Source organism: Phyllobates terribilis, unplaced genomic scaffold, assembly GCF_046119375.1.
Source record: "Phyllobates terribilis strain yellow unplaced genomic scaffold, ASM4611937v1 Scaffold_3__8_contigs__length_932513732, whole genome shotgun sequence".
Classification (NCBI taxonomy): Eukaryota; Metazoa; Chordata; class Amphibia; order Anura; family Dendrobatidae; genus Phyllobates; species Phyllobates terribilis.
The window spans coordinates 681,497,657-681,521,634 of NW_027362763.1; the positions used below are offsets into that span (position 1 = coordinate 681,497,657).

The 23,978-nt window shown below is 47.1% G+C and overlaps 1 protein-coding gene across 3 annotated transcripts in view; it reads left to right on the forward strand.

Annotated features, from left to right (window-relative positions):
* LOC141257351 (EH domain-containing protein 3) overlaps positions 1-23,978 on the forward strand; it is an 83,293-nt gene that overhangs the window by 39,375 nt on the left and 19,940 nt on the right. For all 3 annotated transcript variants that reach the window (XM_073671816.1, XM_073671817.1, XM_073671815.1), the window contains exons 3-4: positions 2,053-2,229; positions 7,923-8,020. In XM_073671816.1, the coding sequence (XP_073527917.1) occupies positions 2,053-2,229; positions 7,923-8,020 (275 nt within the window). The remainder of the gene's footprint in view (positions 1-2,052; positions 2,230-7,922; positions 8,021-23,978) is intronic.

Genomic DNA, 23,978 nt, shown 5'->3' on the forward strand with positions numbered 1-23,978 from the left:
GCCGTGTTCCCACGCTGCGTGTTTAATTTACTTTTCAGAAAGTCCAATGTGTTTAACGCCATGTTCCCACGGATTTCCTCGGAGTTGTATCAATATATATAAGAGCAATCTGCATCTGATTGCTGCTGTTTTTTGTCTTTTTTTTTTTTTTCCTTCTATATTCTTCAGTGAGGAGTCTGAAAGTAAATCTGCTCAGCAGTGTCTGATCACTTATGGAGCAGTCAGGAGGAATAGCTGACAGCCAAGTAATCACATAGTGGATGGTCCGGTTGAGCTGCCGAAGTCTCTGAATGCAAAAGGGGCCTTGTCCCCTATAGAGCTTTACATTCAAGACCTCTGTCCAGGTGATCCTCTCTTCTGCTCCCTAAGAAACCAGGATTTCCACTTTAAGAGGCCATTAAGCCTGTAATAGTGCTGCAGCATTAAAAAGTGTATATATCATTGTATGACAGTCAAATCTCATAGTTCTGGTTTTTTTTTATTTATAGGTGCAGAAGGGAATTTTGACGTTTTTGTTACTCTGCCTCCGTATGCTGTATTCTGCACAGGCAGAGTATAAGTGCACTGTCCCTTTAAATTTTTGTCTTCTGAGCCATGTAAGGTACTGAGGGTGAATGGGCCTTATTCATGGCTCCGAGTTTACCTGGCGGTAAACTATTCAGATGGTAGAGAGATTGTGAATGTGCCATTGTGCGCCATCTCGCTCGTCACGTAAAAGTGTCCGTGGTGCCAAATGGCTGAAGCCAGATTAATGGCACAGCAGCGGCAATTGTTTTATCTATGAGAAATTGCATTATAAGTGATTTTCCTGTAAATAAGATGGTCGGATTCGCTTCCTGCTGTTTGACACTTCCATGATGGCGACTCTACATTTACATGTTCCAGCTGCAGAGCCCAGAACCCAACATATGTCTACATAGGAGGATGTGTTCTGCTGATGATCCCCAAAACTGCCTTCACCACACCCCTCTCCACCCCGCACGGCTCTGCTCTCCACCACCACTGCGTGGCTCTACTCCACCCCACCCCCACCGCGCGGCTCCACCTCACCCCCCCCCCGCGCGCGGCTCTGCTCCAATAACACCCCACTCCCCCCTGCGCGGCTCTGCTCCAATAACATCCCCACCACCACCATGCACGGCTCTGCTCCAATAACATCCCCACCACCACCATGCACGGCTCTGCTCCAATAACACCCCCCACCCCCTCCCCGCGCGGCTCTGCTCCAATAACCCCCCCCCCTCCCCCTCTCCACGGCTCTGCTCCAATAACCCCCCCCCTCCCCCTCTCCACGGCTCTGCTCCAATAACACCCCACTCCCCCCTGCGCGGCTCTGCTCCAATAACATCCCCACCACCACCATGCACGGCTCTGCTCCAATAACATCCCCACCACCACCATGCACGGCTCTGCTCCAATAACACCCCCCACCCCCTCCCCGCGCGGCTCTGCTCCAATAACCCCCCCCCCCTCCCCCTCTCCACGGCTCTGCTCCAATAACCCCCCCCGCACAGCTCTGATTCACCCGGCACACCTTCGTTCCCCCCGCGCCTTTGCTCCTGCTCTTTGCCTAATACCCAAGTTGCTCCATGATAAGCCATTGCTATCAGATTGGTGGTGGTCCGACACCCGGTACCTCCACTAATCAACCATTAGCAGCTTGTGTTGTGGCTGGACGGAGATCTTTCAGAGCCAGAGCAGCACCATACACCTTACACGCTGTATAAAGAAAAGTTCTTTAACTTTTTAATAAACTTTGGGTTTTAGTTCCTAACTGTCTTCAGAATCTCTTCTTGCTGTCAGTGAATGGGAACATTCTTGTGGAAACTTAGACAGATGTAATACGTCACATAGCTGAGGGTTCGTTACAATAGCATCCAGTATAGACAATCCTTTGTAGACGCCGTATTTTGGGCTCTGTCCACGTGGCCCTAGAGCCCACAGCAGAATATTCTGATGCCCCTTAATTGGCTGTTTACATGGGGCTTCTCCAGATCATTTTCTGTACCCTGCAGGATCTTGTCTCTGACTTCTGTCATTGTTTCCCTCCAGGTATCTTCTGGAACAGGACTTCCCTGGGATGAGGATAGGGCCGGAGCCCACGACCGACTCCTTCATTGCGGTGATGCAGGGGGATGTTGAAGGTGTTATTCCCGGCAATGCCCTCGTGGTGGACCCGAAAAAACCCTTCCGAAAACTGAATGCCTTTGGAAATGCTTTTCTGAACAGGTCAGTACTTGATCAGCCTGGGTGTCGTTAATAATCTACAGATGTAGCAGAGCTGACTTTGTCCTTGAACTTTTCCCTCTTTTGTATTGTGGGATCTCTGTTGCAATAATGCCGGGGGATTAGCTGAAGTCCCATGGAAAGTCAGAGGGCACACATTATGCTGTTGCGCCAGATACCAGTCTCGGCACTGCTACATCTGTATTGGCAGTGAGGGAGGTGACATTTTGGTTGGAGTTGTCCCAATTATGATTCCTCCATTCTTAAGCATTTCAATCTTAGGAACCAGTCTGACCTTGCCGCCGTATTTTAGTTTGTGAAGCTGTCAAATCTGCTGCCCCTCCTCCCCTCTCACAGCATGTTGCCTCACACACAGACAGAGACAGACTACAGCATCATCTCCCTCCTCCCCCTCTTTTCCTCTTCTGTTTTGTTACTATATGAAGCCCCAATTGATGTAAACCAGTTACGGATCCCACAGTTCTCGGACTGGAGGTCTGTGCATCCACTGTTATCTGCTAAACACAAGGAGTCATCTGGAAATAGACGACGGCCCGCGTCTGGTCTCTGCATCCAGAAGTGTTTACACTCCACAGTAATGCACCGCCAGGAGGTCCACGCTGTGTCCGATGACTCGCTAAAAGCTTAAAAGTAAAATCTGTGCTCCCCCGAGACCACTTGTACTGTAACCGAACCCAGCAAGACATGTTGTACAACATGATGGAGATAACAGGACAAGGGAGGCGATGCCCCAGAGATGGCGGCGTGACGGCAGATCCTGCCTAATCATGCTGAAATCTTATGAAAAGCCTCCTACAGTATTTGGGCACTTTGCCGAGCTGGCGTGGCGCGAGCTTTGCCGAGCTGGCGTGGCGCGAGCTTTGCGCTTTGCCGAGCTGGCGTGGCGCGAGCTTTGCGCTTTGCCGAGCTGGCGTGGCTCGAGCTTTGCGCTTTGCCGAGCTGGCGTGGCGTGAGCTTTGCGCTTTGCCGAGCTGGCGTGGCTCGAGCTTTGCGCGTTGCCGAGCTGGCGTGGTGCGAGCTTTGCGCGTTGCCGGGCTAGCGTGGCGCGAGCTTTGCGCGTTGCTGAGCTGGCGTGGCTCGAGCTTTGCGCGTTGCCGGGCTAGCGTGGCGCAAGCTTTGCGCATTGCCGAGCTGGCGTGGCTTGAGCTTTGTGTGTTGCCGGGCTAGCGTGGCTTGAGCTTTGCGTGTTGCCGGGCTAGCGTGGCGCAAGCTTTGCGCATTGCCGAGCTGGTGTGGCTCGAGCTTTGCGCATTGCCGAGCCGTAGTTTTGCGTATAAATCGAACTGAGATCAGAATGCAGTGCACGGACTGGTCGGCGGCTCTACCTACCCAAGTTTGATAGCTGCATAGAAATACATGAAGCCGTCATGCTTGGGTAGGTACAGCCGCCAGCCGGTCCATGCACTGTGTTCCAATCTCGGAATTCGGAAGGCCAAGTAACGCCCCTGTACATTGTGCTGAGATCGGTCAGTGCTCTGGGCCTTGGTATATCAGGAATGTGGCAGTGACTGAGGTGTGAATAGTCACGTTCCGCTCCTGATGATGAGGCGGGGAGGTGTGAGGTCGGGATCACAGGCAGCTCACACTGAGACCATCTCTCAGTGACACGACAGGAATGTTTGTCCTCCAAGCTCTAATTAAATGGGCTGACGGAGCGGGTCAGATGGGAGTAGTCGTTATTACAGGGTGGGTCACTTATGTCTCGTGACTCGTGTCTTGCCCCTTTTATGTGGATATGTATTTTAATATAAAATGATCTCCAAAAATCTTTCAATCTGAAGACTGTCAGCAAGCAGGTTGGCTATGGATGGATCTTCTTGGTTTCACTTTTCCCTGATTCTCAGTAGCCCAGCAACATCAAAATGATTATTTTAGGAATAACCGCTGCCTTAGTTTATCACACTCTGAGTCACAAAATGGCAAAAAAACTTAGAACATAAGTGGACTCTGTCACCAGAGTAGCATGAGAGCAGCATGATGTAGGAACAGGAACCAGCAATGTCACTTGGTGGGCTGCCCGCTGTACTTTTGATCTCCTGCTAATAAAACTGATTTTATCAGTAGAGGACTAGTAAATCTGCTACTTGCAGTGCTCTGTATAGCCCTGCCCTCACCACTGGCTACTTTCTGGGTACCCTGTGCATAGGCAGAAAGCTGCCAATCAGTGGTGTGGGCGGGGTTATGCAGAGCTCAGCATTCAGAGCACTGCTAGATCTGCAGTAGAGAAAACAGGGTCATCCCAGTAAGTGACACATCCCTGGAATCTGCATCTCTGCCCCTACATCATGCTGCTCTCAGCATAGGAAAAATCTGTTGACAGATTCCCTGAATACTTTTAGAAACCATTTATTATTATTCTAGTGCATTTTAAGCTAAATTTAATATGCAAATTACCTGTTCAGAGAAAAAGAGGACTTGTAGGATTGCTTGCTTCCAATAGGTGGTGCTATAAAGTACAAGTCACAATTGACCCTTTAATGAGTCGTGCAATATGACTTAGGATAATAGCCAAATCAGAATCTCAATTTGCAGACACGGTGTTTCGGGCTGTTGCCCCTCGTCAGTGCAAAGTATGAGAGCTGATTTGGCTGCATGAGAGGCTCTGGACTGAGGTCTAAGGGGTAACGGCGATGCATATTAAATTTCCTGGAGGAGCATTGCACAGCGAATAAGCCTCCTTACCTTAGCATGCCAGATACGGTATGTCACTCTCCACAAGGAGAAACGTTACCCCTTAGACCTCAAGCTAAAATTAAGTAACTTTTATCCATAGTCTTTGGTTACCGTTTAGTGTATATGTAGCGCCCCGAGGGCTCGGTTGCTACAGGGGTATTGCACCTCACCCAGAGGTGTTATATTCCACTCCCAGGTAAGGATGGAGTGTGGACCAGGGCTCAGTTAGCTGCACACACACACACTCACCCCATTTCCAGGGGACAGCTCAACGGTGCTCCCAGCTGCGGGCACAACTGACCATGTCCCTGGCTGGAGTGGGGAGGGGGAAGAGAACCCAGTGGTGTAGGAGCAGATAGGGGACGGTTTCTGGAGCACAGGAAGGAGCTCATTGGGTGCAGGTCACCTGAGCTCAGACACACAGAGAAGCAGATAAAAAGTGGGAGCCATCTTAGTCAGGAGTTCGGAGGTCAGTTCAGTCAGAGCAGAAGGGAGAGAGAGCTGACAGGGAGCAGCGGCTCAGCCTGAGCTCAGCTCCACGAGGCAGGCCTAGAGAAAAGGCCGGGGCCAGAGAGGAGAAGAGAAGAAGGAGAAGGAAGGAAGGAGAAGAGAAGAAGGAGAAGGAAGGAAGGAGAAGAGACAGAGGAGTGGAAGGGCTCCAGAAACAAGAAGGCAGAAGGGACCCCAAGAGTGCAGAACGGCCAGCAACCGTTGCATACCCCATTATACCGGGTGGAAGGGTCAGGCTGTGGAAAGGTACCGGACCCCTAAGTTGGTGGAGGCGAATCTACCCTCAGCCAAGAACCGGAGGTTGTGACCATTTATTGGTGCGACCCACACCCCCCCCCCCCCGCTAAACCTGCTAGGAAGGCGCCATATAGGGTAGCGGGAAGTGAAGGCCAACGCTTACCCGACACGGTCCGCGGTAGCCGGACAGAAGTCAGGACACTGGTGGGGCACGAGAGGCCAGAGAAAGGACAGAAGGTGGTCCTGTGCCATACTCCTGAATTGCCTGGGGGTTGACCGAGCTCCTCACCTGTTGGACGCAGCACGGCTCGGGCAGTCCTTGCTGACAGAAGTGACTTGGATAACAACTGTGAGTAAAAGACCCTGGACTGCATCATTGGACTCTGTGTGATTTCTGCTGCGCCTGCACCATCACCCCCAGCATCCACTTACACTGCCCAGAGGCAACACTCTTTCCTTGGGGAGTTATCCTACCCCTGTGCTGCACACCAACACCAGCCTCAGCGGTCTGCCTCGCAGCGGCGGTTATCTCTGACCGCAATCCACGGGTGGCGTAGTTGGACATTTAAAGGACTGATTGATAGACTGCCACAATTTGGTCTGACCACCCTGAGCCACGGGATCGGGTTGCCACTACTACCCCCATCAGCACTGTACACCAGAAGGCCCGGTTCCGGGTACCCCATGGCCCAGGGGGCGAGTCATATACAGCCCCTATGCAGACCTCTGTGCCTGCAGAATCGTAGGTGTTATCGCAATGTATAAAGCCACGATCAGGACAGCAGGTGGAGATTGGGCGAAGTAACATAGCAGACTACACACAGGGTCTGTAACTCTGGAGACACATAGGTCTGCAGGAGAGCTGTGTACATTAAAAAGTGAGATTTTATTTTTTTTTTTTTTTCTTTCTTGAGATTAAGACGTTACAAAAGTTGCTTCTTTCTTTAGTTTAGTCACATTAGAGCTGTACAAACTCCTCTTGTGCGGAGCTATTTTCTAGTTATTTCTGTATCGTTGCTCCGTAGAAGTGATGGCTCTGATGGGGGTAGTTGTCACTGGGGTTTCCTGTATACAGGTCCTTGCATAGATGAGCAGATCCGGAGCCTGGGAAAGCTGAGTGATTAACTCTGTAGGTCCCATAATGGAGTTCATCCTTTACAGGCAGATTATACAAGTACTTGTAATTGCTGTGGATTTTTGGTGGGGTTTTCTGTCCGCCTGCCCCTCTTTCGCCCCCCCCCGTCCTGATGGTGAGGTCAGGCCGGGTTCCTCTTCTTCTGTCCTCACACTTGGAGCTCTGTGGCCGCGGCTCTGCCCGGCGCGGAGCTGACATGTGACACATTGTATGACGGCAGCGGGCAGAGCGACTTCTTATATAACGGGGGCGCTCTATTCATGCAGGATCCATGAACGGCCAGGGCATTTTCTAGTTCATTGGAGCGGTGTACAACGTGTCCAGCACCAGAACTGTGCAAATTATACAGGCTGATAAAGCTGTGACATCACAGGCACGGGCTCCCCTCCCCCTCCAAAGCAGCACACTTCTGAAATACTCTGTGCTCCTGGGTGACTCTGCTACTTCCAGTATGTGAAGCTTGTACTGAAATACTTTGTGCTGCTGGTGATCCTGTGTGGTTTTTTGTTTTTGTTTTTTTTTCTTCCTCTGTTTGAACTCCTATAAGATCAGCATGCTCCTCTCCTTAAATACTCTGTGCTGCTGGATGACTCTGAGTGACATCCCAAAAGTTCAGCAGCGCCCTGCACTGAAATACTTTGTGCTGCTGGCAATCATACATATTTTTTTTTTCCTACCATGTATGTGACCTCCTTAAAGATCAGCGCGCTCCTCTCATTAAATACTCTGTGCTGCTGGGCGACCCTGGTCCTTCCACTATTTAACACTCCTTTTGCGTTCTACTGCTAGATCAGCACATTGCTGTACTGAAGTACTCTGTGCTACTGGGGGCTGCTTTCACTATCTCATTGCAATATCCGAAAACTGTACTGAAATACTCTGTGCTGCAGATAGCCCTGTTCCCCCCACTGTATAACCCCCACCTCACCTTTATAACACTGCCCTTATTTCAGATTCTCCTAACTAACGTTACATGGCTGAACAGGTCACTTCCTCCCACTCCTTTCCTGAAATACTCTGTGCTGCTGTGGCCTGTGTATTAACATCTAATGATTCTCGGAGCCCACGTAGAAGCGTCCACAGATAATATTCTCATACCGGATTGTTCTTTGTTCTGCAGGTTTGTTTGTGCACAGTTGCCCAACCCCGTCCTGGAGAGCATCAGCGTCATTGACACCCCCGGGATCCTGTCTGGAGAGAAGCAGCGGATAAGTCGAGGTGAGGGTCCCTGTGTCTGTACCGGTGCCGCTGGTATAACATAGGTGCTACACATGTAACTTATAGACCATGCACAGATTACATGTCTGCTCCTTCCATTCCTTGATTTTCAGTAATTTATTAACTTAAAAGTATCACTGGGATTGTGGTGACAGCGGCAGATCATCCAGATCGACCATTGCAGAATGAGACGTTGTAAGATATCCGTAATCTGCATTGTCTGAATTGTTTCCAAGATCACTGCTCGCTCTCAGAGAATGGAAGCCTCCTTGTTCACATTGTACAAGAAATCCTTCCCATAGTAACCCGTCTCACCCTCCAACGTTCACGTAGTTTTATAATTCAGGCTCCATGTCCTGACCCAATCGTGGGTTTGTTACAATGTATCACTGTCAGTAACTGCAGATTGCGTCTAAAAACGGCGCGACTCAAGTTCCAGCAAAGTGGATAGGAATTTTTGGAAATCTCCTGCCCTCTGTACTTTTTTTTTTTTTTTTACCCTGTGTAAACTGACCTGCGATGCTTGTTTCCAATCTTCAACATGTTAATTTCTCTTGCGGGCACGCTGAGATTTCTATGCGATTTTTTTTTTTTTTTTTTTTTTTTTTCCCCATAGATTTACATAAGATGTAAAAAAACAAACAAAAAAAAAACACCTGTTTTTACTGTGCTTCCACAGTGGAGATGCATCAAAAAATGCATGTGATCCACACCTAAGTATATGAATAAAGTTTTGTCAAAGTCAAATACCAGGAAGTATCAAAAATAAAGCAGATTTATGTAAAGCACGACACCAAAAAGAGACAAAACATTGATCAAAACACAATGAAAAAATGCAAGTAATCTAATTTTAAATAGTGCAGAAATTCTTCAGCATCATAAGCTTAATATGGAAACGTAGCCTTATGGTGCTGCAGCATTCAGCACTGCCCACTCTGATGCATTGTAAAAAAATAAATAAATAAAATACTGGCTATTGATAACTTGTTTTTTTTCTCTTGAGATATATATATAGCTCAAAAAAATAAAGGGAACACTCAAATAACACATCCTAGATCTGAATGAATGAAATATTCTCATTGAATACTTTGTTCTGTACAAAGTTGAATGTGCTGACAACAAAATCACACAAAAATCATCAATGGAAATCAAATTTATTAACCAATGGCGGCCTGGATTTGGAGTCACCCCCAAAATTAAAGTGGAAAAACACCCTACAGGCTGATCCAACTTTGATGTCCTTAAAACAAGTCAAAATGAGGCTCCGTATTGTGTGTGGCCTCCACGTGCCTGTATGACCTCCCTACAACGCCTGGGCATGCTCCTGATGAGGTTGCGGATGGTCTCCTGTGGGATCTCCTCCCAGACCTGGACTAAAGCATCCGCCAACTCCTGGACAGTCTGTGGTGCAACATGACGTAGGTGGATGGAGTGAGACATGGTGTCCCAGATGTGCTCAATCGGATTCAGGTCTGGGGAACGGGCGGGCCAGTCCATAGCTTCAATGCCTTCATCTTGCAGGAACTGCTGACACACTCCAGCCACATGAGGTCTGGCATTGTCCTGCATTAGGAGGAACCCAGGGCCAACCGCACCAGCATATGGTCTCACAAGGGGTCTGAGGATCTCATCTCGGTACCTAATGGCAGTCAGGCTACCTCTGCCGAGCACATGGAGGGCTGTGCGGCTCTCCAAAGAAATGCCACCCCACACCATTACTGACCCACTGCCAAACCGGTCATGCTGAAGGATGTTGCAGGCAGCAGATCGCTCTCCACGGCGTCTCCAGACTCTGTCACGTCTGTCACATGTGCTCAGTGTAAACCTGCTTTCATCTGTGAAGAGCACAGGGCGCCAGTGGCGACTTTGCCAATCCTGGTGTTCTGTGGCATTTCTTTGGAGGACCGCACAGCCCTCCATGTGCTCACCAGAGGTAGCCTGACTGCCATTAGTTACCGAGATGAGATCCTCATACCCCTTGTGAGACCATATGCTGGTGTGGTTGGCCCTGGGTTCCTCCTAATGCAGGACAATGCCAGACCTCATGTGGCTGGAGTGTGTCAGCAGTTCCTGCAAGATGAAGGCATTGAAGCTATGGACTGGCCCGCCCGTTCCCCAGACCTGAATCCGATTGAGCACATCTCGGACATCATGTCTCGCTCCATCCACCTACGTCACGTTGCACCACAGACTGTCCAGGAGTTGGCGGATGCTTTAGTCCAGGTCTGGGAGGAGATCCCACAGGAGACCATCCGCAACCTCATCAGGAGCATGCCCAGGCGTTGTAGGGAGGTCATACAGGCACGTGGAGGCCACACACAATACTGAGCCTCATTTTGACTTGTTTTAAGGACATTACATCAAAGTTGGATCAGCCTGTAGTGTGCTTTTCCACTTTAATTTTGGGGGTGACTGCAAATCCAGGCCTCCATTGGTTAATAAATTTGATTTCCATTGATGATTTTTGTGTGATTTTGTTGTCAGCGCATTCAACTTTGTACAGAACAAAGTATTCAATGAGAATATTTCATTCATTCAGATCTAGGATGTGTTATTTGAGTGTTCCCTTTATCTTTTTGAGCAGTGTGTGTGTGTGTGTGTGTGTGTGTGTGTGTGTGTGTGTGTGTGTGTGTGTGTGTGTGTGTGTGTGTGTGTGTGTGTGTGTGTGTGTGTGTGTGTGTGTGTGTGTGTATGACCAAAAGTTTGGACACACCTTCTCATTTAAAGATTTTTCTGTATTTTCATGACTATGAAAATTGTACATTCACACTGAAGGCATCAAAACTATGAATTAACACATGTGGAATTATATACTTAACAAAAAAGTGTGAAACAACTGAAAATAAGTCTTATATTCTAGGTTCTTCAAAGTAGCCACCTTTTGCTTTGATGACTGCTTTGCACACTCTTGGCATTCTCTTGATGAGCTTCAAGAGGTAGTCACCGGAAATGGTCTTCCAACAATCTTGAAGGAGTTCCCAGAGATGCTTAGCACTTGTTGGCCCTTTTGCCTTCACTCTGTGGTCCAGCTCACCCCAAAACATCTCGATTGGGTTCAGGTCTGGTGACTGTGGAGGCCGGGTCATCTGGCGCAGCACCCCATCCCTCTCCCTCTTGGTCAAGTAGCCCTTACACAGCCTGGAGGTGTGTTTGGGGTCATTGTCCTGTTGAAAAATAAATGATGGTCCAACTAAATGCAAACCGGATGGAATAGCATGCTGCTGCAAGATGCTGTGGTAGTCATTCTGGTTCAGTATGCCTTCAATTTTGAATAAATCCCCAACAGTGTCACCAGCAAAGCACCCCCACACCATCACACCTCCTCCTCCATGCTTCACGGTGGGAACCAGGCATGTAGAGTCCATCCGTTCAACTTTTCTGCGTCGCACAAAGACACGGTGGTTGGAACCAAAGATCTCAAATTTGGACTCATCAGACCAAAGCACAGATTTCCACTGGTCTAATGTCCATTCCTTGTGTTCTTTAGCCCAAACAAGTCTCTTCTGCTTGTTGCCTGTCCTTAGCAGTGGTTTCCTAGCAGCTATTTTACCATGAAGGCCTGCTGCACAAAGTCTCCTCTTAACAGTTGTTGTAGAGATGTGTCTGCTGCTAGAACTCTGTGTGGCATTGACCTGGTCTCTAATCTGAGCTGCTGTTAACCTGCGATTTCTGAGGCTGGTGACTCGGATAAACTTATCCTCAGAAGCAGAGGTGACTCTTGGTCTTCCTTTCCTGGGGCGGTCCTCATGTGAGACAGTTTCTTTGTAGCGCTTGATGATTTTCGCAACTGCACTTGGGATCATTTTCAACGTTTTTCAAATTTTTCGGACTGACTGATCTTCATTTCTTAAAGTAATGATGGCCACTCGTTTTTCTTTACTTAGCTGCTTTTTTCTTGCCATAATACAAATTCTAACAGTCTATTCAGTAGGACTATCAGCTGTGCATCCACCAGACTTCTGCACAACACAACTGATGGTCCCAACCCCATTTATAAGGCAAGAAATCCCACTTATTAAACCTGACAGGGCACACCTGTGAAGTGAAAACCATTTCCGGTGACAACCTCTTGAAGCTCATCAAGAGAATGCCAAGAGTGTGCAAAGCAGTCATCAAAGCAAAAGGTGGCTACTTTGAAGAACCTAGAATATAAGACATATTTTCAGTTGTTTCACACTTTTTTGTTAAGTATATAATTCCACATGTGTTAATTCATAGTTTTGATGCCTTCAGTGTGAATGTACAATTTTCATAGTCATGAAAATACACTTCATTGTATCTATTGTTTGCCATTTTTAAGATCTCCTCTTGCTGTCATTCAATAAGAATCTTAATTGCTTCTAAAATCGAACAAGCAATAATCCACCCTGGTCTTGTGATGGTGACACAGGCGCGCAGCTCGTTACAAAGCGGAACTCTAATCCTGCTGTATGACCATCACATGGCCAGGACAGGTTAAAGGAGTCTTCTTAAAACAATTTATTAAAAATCATCTCCATATTCAAGAAAGGAGGGATTTTTAGTTTTATAGTTCAGTGCTCATTGCCCAGTTTGATGGCCACCTCTGCAATCTAGCAGAGGTGGCTGTTTACCTAGACAAGGAGCGTGCACATGCAAGCTGTTTGCTATAGAACTTGAAAGCGCAGCTCTGGAGCTGGCCGGACCACCACTTATGGCCGGCATCTGCCCCGTCCCCTGCACTTCTCTCATGCTAGTGCGCACTGCTCCAGCCAGCGGTGCAACCGTGCAGCTGCTCCGAACTGACAGGGATCAGGAATCCAGGATGCAGAGGAGACAGAAGATAAGACAGACCCTTCAAGATTCCTATTTAATGACCGCAGGCAGAGATCTTAAACTGCAAGAAATTGATATACAATTTTGCTAAATACTTTCTTTAATAGGTCATTATAAAAAAAAAGAAAAAAAAAAAAAAAAATAGCCTTATTTGATAAAACAAGAGTACCCCTTTAAGAAAGCACCCGCACTATTGGTCACTGGGTTTCATATACATTGCAGACAGCTCCTTTTGGCCTTACCCTAACTGCGCTCTGCTTCTCCTCGGTTCTCGCGTTTTCCAGGAGCGACCCCATCATTAGTACTATGGTATGGCATTGATACTTAAAGATCACCCCTGTCCCTCCATCTGCCACACCAGATCATATGGACTTCAGCTGTAATATCAGACAAAAACACCCAAGTGTGACGCTGTATCTGGAAAAGGTAGATCATGCCTTGAATGTCTGCAGCTCATCCTATTTTGTATCCATTTGCCTCCTGTAGTTTTGAGGACCTCTGTGTTGTCCCTCCGGGTTCACTATACTTTGTACATTGTGCAGATGTTATTGGCCGCTGCCCGGACTGTCTGTATTAATCACCAGGCACCGGGGCCTGGCAAGAAGTCATATCCTGTAGTAACCCTGCGACTTGGCATCTGCCCACACCGATGTCTTCACAAGGAGGGCAGCAACCTGGCACAATAGTGATCTATTATATCCGAGCGGCTGCATGGCATATACATAGGGCATAGCACTGGTGCATTATATGTAGCTCTGGGTACCAAGACTGGGCGCTATTTAGTTGTTTGAGTTTTTCCAGTAAAGAAAAGTTGCACCACCTCTCGCCAGCTGTGCTAATTTTTTTTTTTATATAGATTAGGTGCATTACATCATGGGAGGGCATCTGAGAGCCGTCCTACCACAGCCGTTTTGTTCTAATGTGCCGACTTGGCTACCAGTGGTTGAGCACTGGGTATTAAGGTTTGGGCTCATCTATTCCCTACCTATTTTTATAGGGCACTCCTTTCCCTACAAGCAGAGGCATTAGAAACCCAACTGGCCATATAACCCCAGACCAGACCCCCCCACAGACTAGAAAAGACCCCGGTCCAGCAAGAATAGTTCAGACCCGTGCCCAGGCTCTGCGGATACCCACTCTCCTCATCCTGCAGATTCCAGTCCTGTTCATTTCCCGGACATTTTCTGTACGATTGTGTGGACGCGTCACGTTTCAGGACGCGTCACATGGCACCTGAAAGTTTTGCCCGTTCTTGAATGCTTGGTTTCAAGTATGGCGCACAGCCATGATGGCACTGCCAAAAAATGGGAGGATACTTTGCTTTACAGTGGGATCTCTATGGCCGAGGGTGTTGCTGACTTATCTGGTCACTGGCACCAGACGAGGTTTAGGCGTCTGCACAGCTGTGATTTCCTATTGCTCCAAGGATCAGCTGTAGCATCACAGGAAGCATAGTGCAGGGGAATGTCATGGCTGCTTCTTGTACAACCTTTTCTTGCCTTGCAAAAAAAAAACTGTACTAGGCGATGTTCCAGCATCTAAGCTACAAACTACAACCCCCACCCTCCCTTCCTGAGCACACGGCTGACCTGACCTGCACATTGACTTGTCATGAGGATATGGAGGGCCCTTCTAAGGGTCATCATTGTGGCCCCGGCTTCCTCATAATCAAGTGGGAAAAGTTCCTGAATCTGCAGAAAAAGCGTCTGTCATTACTTCTAAGGTTTTTCCTCTCCGACATCAGCGGGGCCGCATGTAAGGCAGTAAACGGGCCCCTTACTGTCTAATGGTAAGTTGGCATTGTGCACTGTATATGCCCCTGGGAAGAGGCATTGTGCACCGTGACGACCACTGGGCGCCGTATACCCCTGTGACAAGGCATTGGGCACTGTGCCGGCCACTGGGCACTGTATATACCCCTTGGGCAGAGGCATTGTGTACAACTGGTTGCTTGTTTCCAGCTCAGAAGTGCAATGTTTATTGAAAATTCAACAAGCAGAAGACAGAAACATTTTTCTGAGCAGCAAAAAAAAAAATTAAACTTTAAAAAAAAAAAAAAAAAAATTGAAACTGCAAGAAAAAAAACAAAACAACTATTTGGAAGCATCTGAGTAAACTGCTGGTATGTGTCAGGCAGACATGGGGCCCGGCTCTCTGCTGCCCTCAGCCCTGCGGGACCGGTTGGCTGCTTCGGGCAGGATCACTGTGGGAGGACGGATCCCCGGCGCTGCTGACGCGGCTCGCGTGGCCTCCGCAAATCACTATTACCGTCACCTAATTAGTATAAATATATAAAACAACCAGAAAGATGAGATGAAAGGAAATCCTGTATGTCTGAACTCACAGGAACCGACGGGCATAGACCTCAGCGCTGATGTGTCCTTTATAGAGACTGAACAGATAATGTCCATGTTTACTTAAAGGGGCTTTCCACCACGTAGTGGGCTATACAGAACGAGTAGTCACACTCTTAAAAATGTAAATAAAGGGATTGTACAAGATTCAAAAAAGGAACTACTTTATCTCCAGAAACACTGCCACATCCATGCGCTCTGCTTGCCATTCACAACCTGCATTGGACTGAGTTGTAATACCAAACACAGCCTGTGGTCAAGAGTGGCACTGTTTCTGAGGGTAGACAAAAAACAAACAAACAAACAAACTCGGATACCCACTTTAAGGTCTGTGGAGTGTGAGTGTAGGACTGGAGGCTCAGTCATCTATACTACATTGTGAGTATAGACTATGGAAAGGGATGTCTCACTTTATGGCTGCAGTAAACCATTGTAGTACTACATCACAGACCCGGACTTGGCAGTGGAGCTGCCACATTAAGTCTCCCCTCCATCTTCTCTACCTATTTGCCCTCTTTCCTTGTCCTTCTCTGCTGTGTCCTCCTGCCTATCTTGGCTCCAGCAGTACAGTATATTTCTCCAGACCTGCGCTTATAATTTACGGCTTCCCCTGGTCTGTAATTAGGACGGCAGTGACATTCGGCATCTGTATGTGATTATCTACAGCAGGACTCATTACTGTCCGTTCATTCCTCAATGCTAGTGACCCGGTCATACATACCCCTCTCCCCACCAGTTAGCAGGGTCCCGTGATCACCTTTGAGGCTGACCGATAAATATTTCCAGGAGTGTTAACTGATTAACTATTTATTCCCTGCATGACGCTCTTTTATACCTGAGCAGGGCAGCTGTGGAGCCTTATTTAATCTGAAAATCCAGAAAGTCTGATAATCCGTCACATGTGAAATTTCACGTTCCTGAGCAGATTGTTTTACTATCCTCTTCGCTACCTGTTCAGAGCAAGCGCAGGAGCGGCGCCCCGGCCATCCGTGGAGGTCGGGGCATAAGAAACCTCCTGGAAATCCTGTTCTCTGGGAGGTTTTGGGCGCTTTTTGGCAGGTTCCAGGAGACTTGCTGACTTTCCTATGACTATCCTATAATTCAGACTATCAGATAATAAAGCACCTTTCATCACATCAATTACGGTATTATAAATCTTTTACTGTATTAGGGGAGGGGGAGATTTATTTCTATAATTGCGGTATGTTAATAGGAATTATTGTACAAAGTGCAGGTAATCCCGGCCTCGGTCAGGATATTAGTCACCAGTGGGACTCCCCTGTGTAAATGTCCCTTTCCTGTTACACCTTGGTGAATAAGAAATCTCCATCCCTGATGCTGCATGTAGCGGGATTATAGCCCTGAGTCTGTGATTGGAACAGATTACCAGTGCCAGTAATGCTTTAAAACAGGAGTCAACAAACTGCGACTACAACTCCCAGCATGCCCAAGCAGCCGCCTGACACCGCAGCCTGTATTGCTCCAGTTGTGCCTGCGTCTAACTCCATATTCCCTCCAGCCAGAGGTAAAGCACTGGGACTCAAAATTATATGGTGGCACAAAATATTGGCCCCTTCCCACCTCCCTTGTTTCTTTGGAATAACCCCCTGGTGCAGTGAGCGCCCACCTGTTGACTAGCAAGATGACAAAACTCTCAGAATAAAGAATTGAGTTTTGGCATCTAAGTCGCTGCCTATGCAGAGCGCAGCAGACAGTGATTAACTCCTCTCGCCCGCTGCTCTCTGCATATGCTTCCCGCATCTCCTCTCACTGCTAATTTTGCAAAGGAGAGAGGGTAGGACATCCCGGGAAAGCTGTCCCAATTTTTAAAAAGTATCTAAAAAAACAAACAAAAAAAACACTAACATAATAAATATTTAACGGGAACATGACATTCGATTTATGCTGCCCAAACCACATGCAGCAAGAATTAGACCTGGCAGCGCAATTGCTATGTTTTTTTTCTCTTTGAAATACCAAAGAGCCGACCCGGGACCATACAGATATATGAGATGAGTCTGATGCAGTCACATACTGGACTCCCGCCCCCCCCCCCCTCTAGTTGATTGACAGGTCTTTCGTATTTGTGTGTTTAGATTGGGAGGAGAGATCTGTCAATCACCTGGAGTTGAGAATCCGGCCAGGATCCCTCCCGGACTCGTCTGGTCTCTGTATGGTCCTCGGCGGCTCCTAAAACTGTTTTGGTGCAATCCTGTTGGCTGACCCCTGATTCATGCTGACGCTGCTCAGGATTGGGGCAGCATCACTCAAATGACAGGTTCCCTTTTAAGTGTTTTTTCAAAAATTTTTTTTTTTTTTTACCATGTCTAGGGCTAGTAGTAAAGTAGGTTTAGGGCTAAAGTAATAAAGTAGTTGCATAAAAAAAGAAAATAGAACAATGCATAACACTTTTTTTTTTAAGTTTCATGCCAGATTTAACTATAGTGACAAAAATAATTTTGTAAAGCAAGTCTGTCAGTACACGTGTGCACACACAGTGTCAGTGTGGGTGCGCTCTCATCCCTGTCTTACGGCTGCTCGCTACGCTGATATACAGATGTACGGTCCTGCACCACGGTTACTCGCTGTACATGTGCTGGGGAATTAAAGGGTTCAGTGCTGGACGGGTGGAAGGGACTCGGGATGCTGACTGTCCACGGTGCAAAATCCTTCCCTTGACCTGGGCGCTTGCAACCCACATTACGCCACTGCCTCCAGTGCCTACCACTACAGGAAGCTGAGGTCTGGAAGACCCTAGTCATTGCTGTCAGTAGCTGCCACTCAAAATTTTTCAGCACTGACCACTTCAATGAGCGCCTGTAGTACACTGCACTCTGCTGTATTGCATTGCTGTAGATGTAGTGCATACTCCAGGCTCATACTGTTGGCTAAACCAACAGGGGGCAGCAGAGGGGAGAAAGATCCTGCAGCCTGAGAGACAACCTGACTCCAGAGCTGCATTCAAAAATTCTGCTGAAGTATAATTTTTAGTATTTGAAAAATCTTGGCGCAAAACTTTGATGCAAAGTTCAAAAATGAAAGTTCAATATTTGGCTGGAGTTCTGCTTTATTTGGGCTGGGACCTTAGTGCTTTTGGAAAACGTTGGTAACTTTCCACTGGTTCTTGGTGACTGCGCTCCACGTCACTTCTCCCCGAGTAGAAGTGGAATCAGAACATGATGAATTATGGATGAGCGTTCAGTCCGTGCTCCACCAGCTGTGTTTACCTTCTCCAGTCACGACCTCTGAAGGCCTCGCTCCTGCTGAGCCTTCAAGCTGTGTGTAAAGGAAAGAGTTGGCATCGTACAGCGCCCCCTACTGGCAGGGCAGTTACAATATAATGGCATTGCTCCAATAATCACAGAGTTCTGTATGGGCGTAATGAGTTAAGGCAAAGCTGGAATAAAAGGGCCCACTGTGAAGCAAACACCATAAACTAGAGGAAAGAAGAGCTCTCTCTGTGCAAACAAAGATACCAGTGGTTCTCCATAAAACTCTATAGAAAGTGATGCCAACCTCGCCTGCCGGGGTTTTTGCAAATACATTTTCTGTCCCACATATTGCCAATGACAAGGGTCTTGTGGATGTAATAAATGTCTAAGATCGAAATCCCTCACTAAAAGTGTATTCCAGCCTACAAGAAAATTGAAATTGTAATAATAATTGTTAGTCTGGTATGGGCCCCCCTCCGATCACTAGAATAGTAAAGTTTGTCCCTGTGCTCTCCTCATGCTCATGGCTGCGGTCCGGCAGCCAGAGGAGGAGTGGGTGCATTCATGTATTGTACATGTCACAATGGTGTTGGGACTATGGGTGCTAACAGCTTCCTAGGACTAGGGGCGCCCTAGTCTATCCCTGTCCCCCAGATTGCTCCTGAAGGTGGAGATGCTGGATTCACGTTCCTTGCTATGCTCCTATAACAACCCTTATCTGTCCCCTCCCCCACCCAAGGTAGTGGGAAGCTGAAGTGTATAGGAACACGCTAACCAGACAAAAAAGGGAAGACTGACAGGCATACATGAAAATACCAACCACACAAACTACACAAACCAAACAACAGAGTGGGATTCAGGGGAGTTTAAGGGAGGGGAAACAAAATAGGAGAGGATGAGGATGTGCACACAGACAAAACTCCAACCACAACTACACTACCTCCAACTCCAGAACCAGGCAGTATGAACTAACACTGGCAATCCCTAAGTGCCAGAGGCGAGCATATATAGCAGTGGGGAGTGGCCAACACTGAACAGCTGAGACAATCCAGGTAGGAAAGCTCTAGGGGCCTCAACCGATCAGATTAACCCTTGCACTGCTAGCAAGGAAAAAACCTGCACTGTTTAATATAATGGTGAATACTTCTAACCAATGCAGGAATTTTTGAAACCAGACACCGCAGTATTCTGGCCCCTTTCTGTCGTGGTATCCCCGTAACCATCGATGGTAGGTGAGGCAATTCATCTGTCATTTGCTATGAATACGTAATTTTAGTTATTTATTTTCCCTGGTGTAAATGCCGCTGTTCTCCTGATAACGGCAATGTTTCTCTTTTGTTCCTGCTCCTCTCCGTTCCTGAGATATGCCTTCTTCTTCATCCTTGTTAGCCAAGTCTTCTAGTCTTGTTAGCCAAGTGGCTGTGGTCTGCAACTCTTCTCTGTGGCCATCTTCTTGAGGACTACACCCTCTTGGCTAACAAGACTAGATTTACAAGGAAGATGGGGCCATAGCTTGGGAACATAGAGATGCAAGACCTAAAGGAAAATAACTCTGGATTCAGGAGAGCGGCCGTTACACCAGGTAAAAAAACTTTCTGCAGATTTCCTTTTTATTTCGTCTTTTCACCTTGATACCTAAGAGCCTTGATCACAGATTTCCTGACCGCTTTCTTCCATTCACCTGATCTCCTCCCTGCATTTCTTTTGTGTTTTTTTGAAGTGTGCATCCGCACCAACACAATGCGACAGCAACTCTACTCCCATCGCATTATTTTTGCCTCTTGTCCAAAATGGGAACTGATTGTGATCATTCTTAACTGAAACAAAAGTTTTCAATTTTTCTTCATCCCTCGTCACAGCTCTTTTCTTACGTGGGGGGGGGTTCACATTAATCGACCCCATTAGAAGTCCAATCGCCGTTTGGATTAGGCACGGTGTCTTGGCTTCCATTCTAGATATCAACCTTAACAGAGCCTTAAAGAAATGAGTGAACTTTTTGCTAATTTTTTTACTATATATAAACATTTGTAATCTATTATTTTTGTTGATTAAATAAAGAGTTTTCCCTTTTCCTTGTCAGCCTGAGCCCGGATGGAGCAGGGAGTCTGTCTTTACATTTATTCTGCATGCTTCATTTCTTTTATTTTTTTCTCTTGTGTGTTTTATTCTCTCATCCAGCACAAGAGGAAAAAGGTTATAGCGGTCTGCGCAGATGCCTTTACGGAGGTATTAAAACGCACAAAAGCTTTGGCACTAAAATTAAAAAAATAAACAGAATGGATTTTAGCTTCGTCCTGCATGAATAATTAATTCTCTTAACCGCTCTGACAAAGTAACAACATTCACAGTAACCGCTGCTGAGCATTCGCTGCAATGTAAAAGTGCCACAGTGCATTTTTGCATTGAAACAGTAACTCACCTTTGTGATTTACGGTTCTGTCTCTTTTTTTTTGTACTGTATGTAATATGTGATGATTGAAATGGACAACTTTAGTGTAAAGAAACAACTGAATGCTGCCCTAGGTAATGGACATGATGATGGGATTTCTTGACTATGGGAGGAGGGGAAGGACCTTCTTTATCACAGTTTTCTGTTAAACGTAAGACTCAAAATACTGCATTCTTTACAGTTGTTGCAGATACCCCAATTATGCCAAACAGGAGGTCCTCATTGTACCCACAAAGTGTCATTTAAAACCATAAAATTTTCACCCTTCAAGCTGAGATATGGGATTCTGCTTTTGGGGTCTTCTCACTGTCGGACCCAATGTTCATCGTTTTATAGTCAATGACTACGTTGTTTTTAAAGCAGAATAAGGACCCTGTAAACAGCTTCCTGGAACCCTGTGAGTGTAATAGAAAAAGAATAGAAAAGTTCTAAGTAAGGTGTTTTCAGGGGAGTTGCTCCTCCGTCCAGTTGAATAACTTTCAGCTGGTCCCTGTGAGAAGTATGACCATAGAAGAATCCCCCGAAACCTGTAATACTGAACATCAAAGCCTGTTCTCTACGTGTACTGTCAGGAAGTCACCACCTCCGATTATTGTTGCAAAAGTAAGGAAGGAAATGCCAACACCACCATCCTAAGTACAAGGAAAGAGGGAAAAATGTATTTATTTTTTTTTATCCTCTTATTGTAGCTTTCTGTCTGTGTTGTCCTTAGTTGACCGCTCTTCAATATTAGCCAGAAAATGTAACTAATAAAAGATTAAAAATACATAAATAATAACATGTAAACCCTAAGGACCAAGACAGAAATTCTCTTTTGATACGTTTTGCTACTTTTGAATCATATTGAGCAACTCTGTCCATTTACTTATTTTGGTGCACATTTATATCCACAGCATGTGGTTACTCAAAGTACCTGCGTCTCACAATGATAAAATAATCGTCTGGAGCTTTAGAAAGACACGACTGTGGCTTCATACATCAGGCTCAATCATTGTGACACCAGGTCCTTCCAAAGTTGCATTAATGAAGCGTCATGGAGAGGACGGGTGGGACCTGTTCTGGTCACTACTTCTTTTTAAAGTCCAGTTCCAGGTAATGTTCCTGGGGTCTTCAACTTTTTTAGCTTAAGAGCTACATTCAGCTTTGAGTGATGGTCAGGAGCCATATTCTATACCAAGAAATCAAAGAAGATCCCCTAGCTCCCCCCAAAAAAGTAATAATGCCCCCCCCCCCCCCCCGAATGCCTTTTTTGATAAAAAAGGCGTGGAAAAAAAAAATTGCCTAACAAGCTCACTTGCCAAGACTACTTCTTTTACTGTGTGCCATGGGAAGGGGACCCTTGCTCTAGTGGGTAACTGTATGGGGATTGGAGGATCATATCCTAATTAGGTCAGGTCCTAATGATTTCTGAAGGGCTTATATTTACTAACACATCATAGTAAGGGCATGTGCACTCTGAATTAAATTTTTTTTTTTTTTGCAAAATTTTCGGAGCAGAACCTCCAAATTTTTGAAGAGTTCTGACTTTTTCTGGAGGACTTGGAGAGTCCTAAAAAAAACACTGTGCACATACCCTTATACTTATTGGATCACAGTATTGGGCTTACCCCATCAGCACCAAAGAGATACCCATGAAAGAACTAGCTTGAATAAAGACAGGGTCCTAAGAAAGGGACTAGCCCTGATTCATTATTCTATCTGGAAACATACCGTATTTTTCGGACTATATGATGCACCGGACCATAAGACGCACCTAGGTTTTAGAGGAGGAAAATAGGGAAAAAAAATTAAGCAAAAAATGTGATCATGATGCCCAGTTATGGGGGAGGGGGTCTGCTGCTGACACTGGTATTGGGGTAATGTCCCCCAATTCTGTTAATATCCTCCTTCCTGGTATACGTGGCCCTCATCCCCATCCTGGAATGTATGGCACCCCTTGATTCTCCCATCCTGGTATGTATGGCACCCCTTGATACCCCATCATGGTATGCATGGCACCCCCCTGATCGCCATCCTGGTATGTATGGCACCCCTTGATTACCCATCCTGGTATGTATGGCACCCCTTGATCACCCATCCTGGTATGTATGGCACCCCTTGATCCCCCATCTTGGTATGTATGGCATCCCCCTGATCCCCATCATGGTATGCATGGCACCCCTTGATTCTCCCATCCTGGTATGCATGGCACCCCTTCATTCTCCCATCCTGGTATGCATGGCACCCCTTCATTCTCCCATCCTGGTATGCCTGGCACCCCTTGATACCCCATCATGGTATGCCTGGCACCCCTTGATATCCCATCGTGGTATGCATGGCACCCCTTGATACCCCATCATTGTATGCATGGCACCCCTTGATCTACCATCCTTGTATGCATGGCACCCCTTGATCCCCCATCCTGGTATGCATGGCACCCCTTGAGCCCCCATCCAGGTATGCATAGCACCCCTTGATCACCCATCCTGGTATGTATGGCACCCCCCTGATCGCCATCCTGGTATGTATGGCACCCCTTGATTACCCATCCTGGTATGTATGGCACCACTTGATTATCCATCCTGGTATGTATGGCACCCCTTGATCCCCCATCCTGGTATGCATGGCACCCCTTTAGCCCCCATTACGCTGCCCACAAAAAAAAAACAAAAAAACACCATCCTCACCTCCTCTCCTCCAGCGCTGTGTCCCACTCTGCTGGCGACACTCTCACTGTGTGAGCCGTGCATGGCAGGGCGCGCATGGCGTCCCTGCCATGCACACTCACACAGTGTGAGATGCTGTGCTGGAATAGTCACTGCTCCCCACGCAGGGACAGTGCGTGGGGAGCAGTGACCATTCAGTCTCTTCATTAGCCGGCGCACTGTACCGCAGCGCGGCTCCTGCTGCCGCTCTGCGGTCAGTGTGCCCGCTATGAAAGACTATGGATATTCAGTACAACCCATGGGAGTGGGTTGTAGGGAATATTCATGAGCTTTAATAGCGGGCATACAGACCGCAGAGCGACAGCAGGAGCTGCGCTGTGGCTAAAGTGTGCCGACCATTGAGGAAAATTAATATTCATTGCTCTCTACGCCTATGGGCGTGGGGAGCAGGGAATATTCATTTTCTTTAGTAGGGGCACAGTGTAGGCTGCAGCAGGCGGCTGC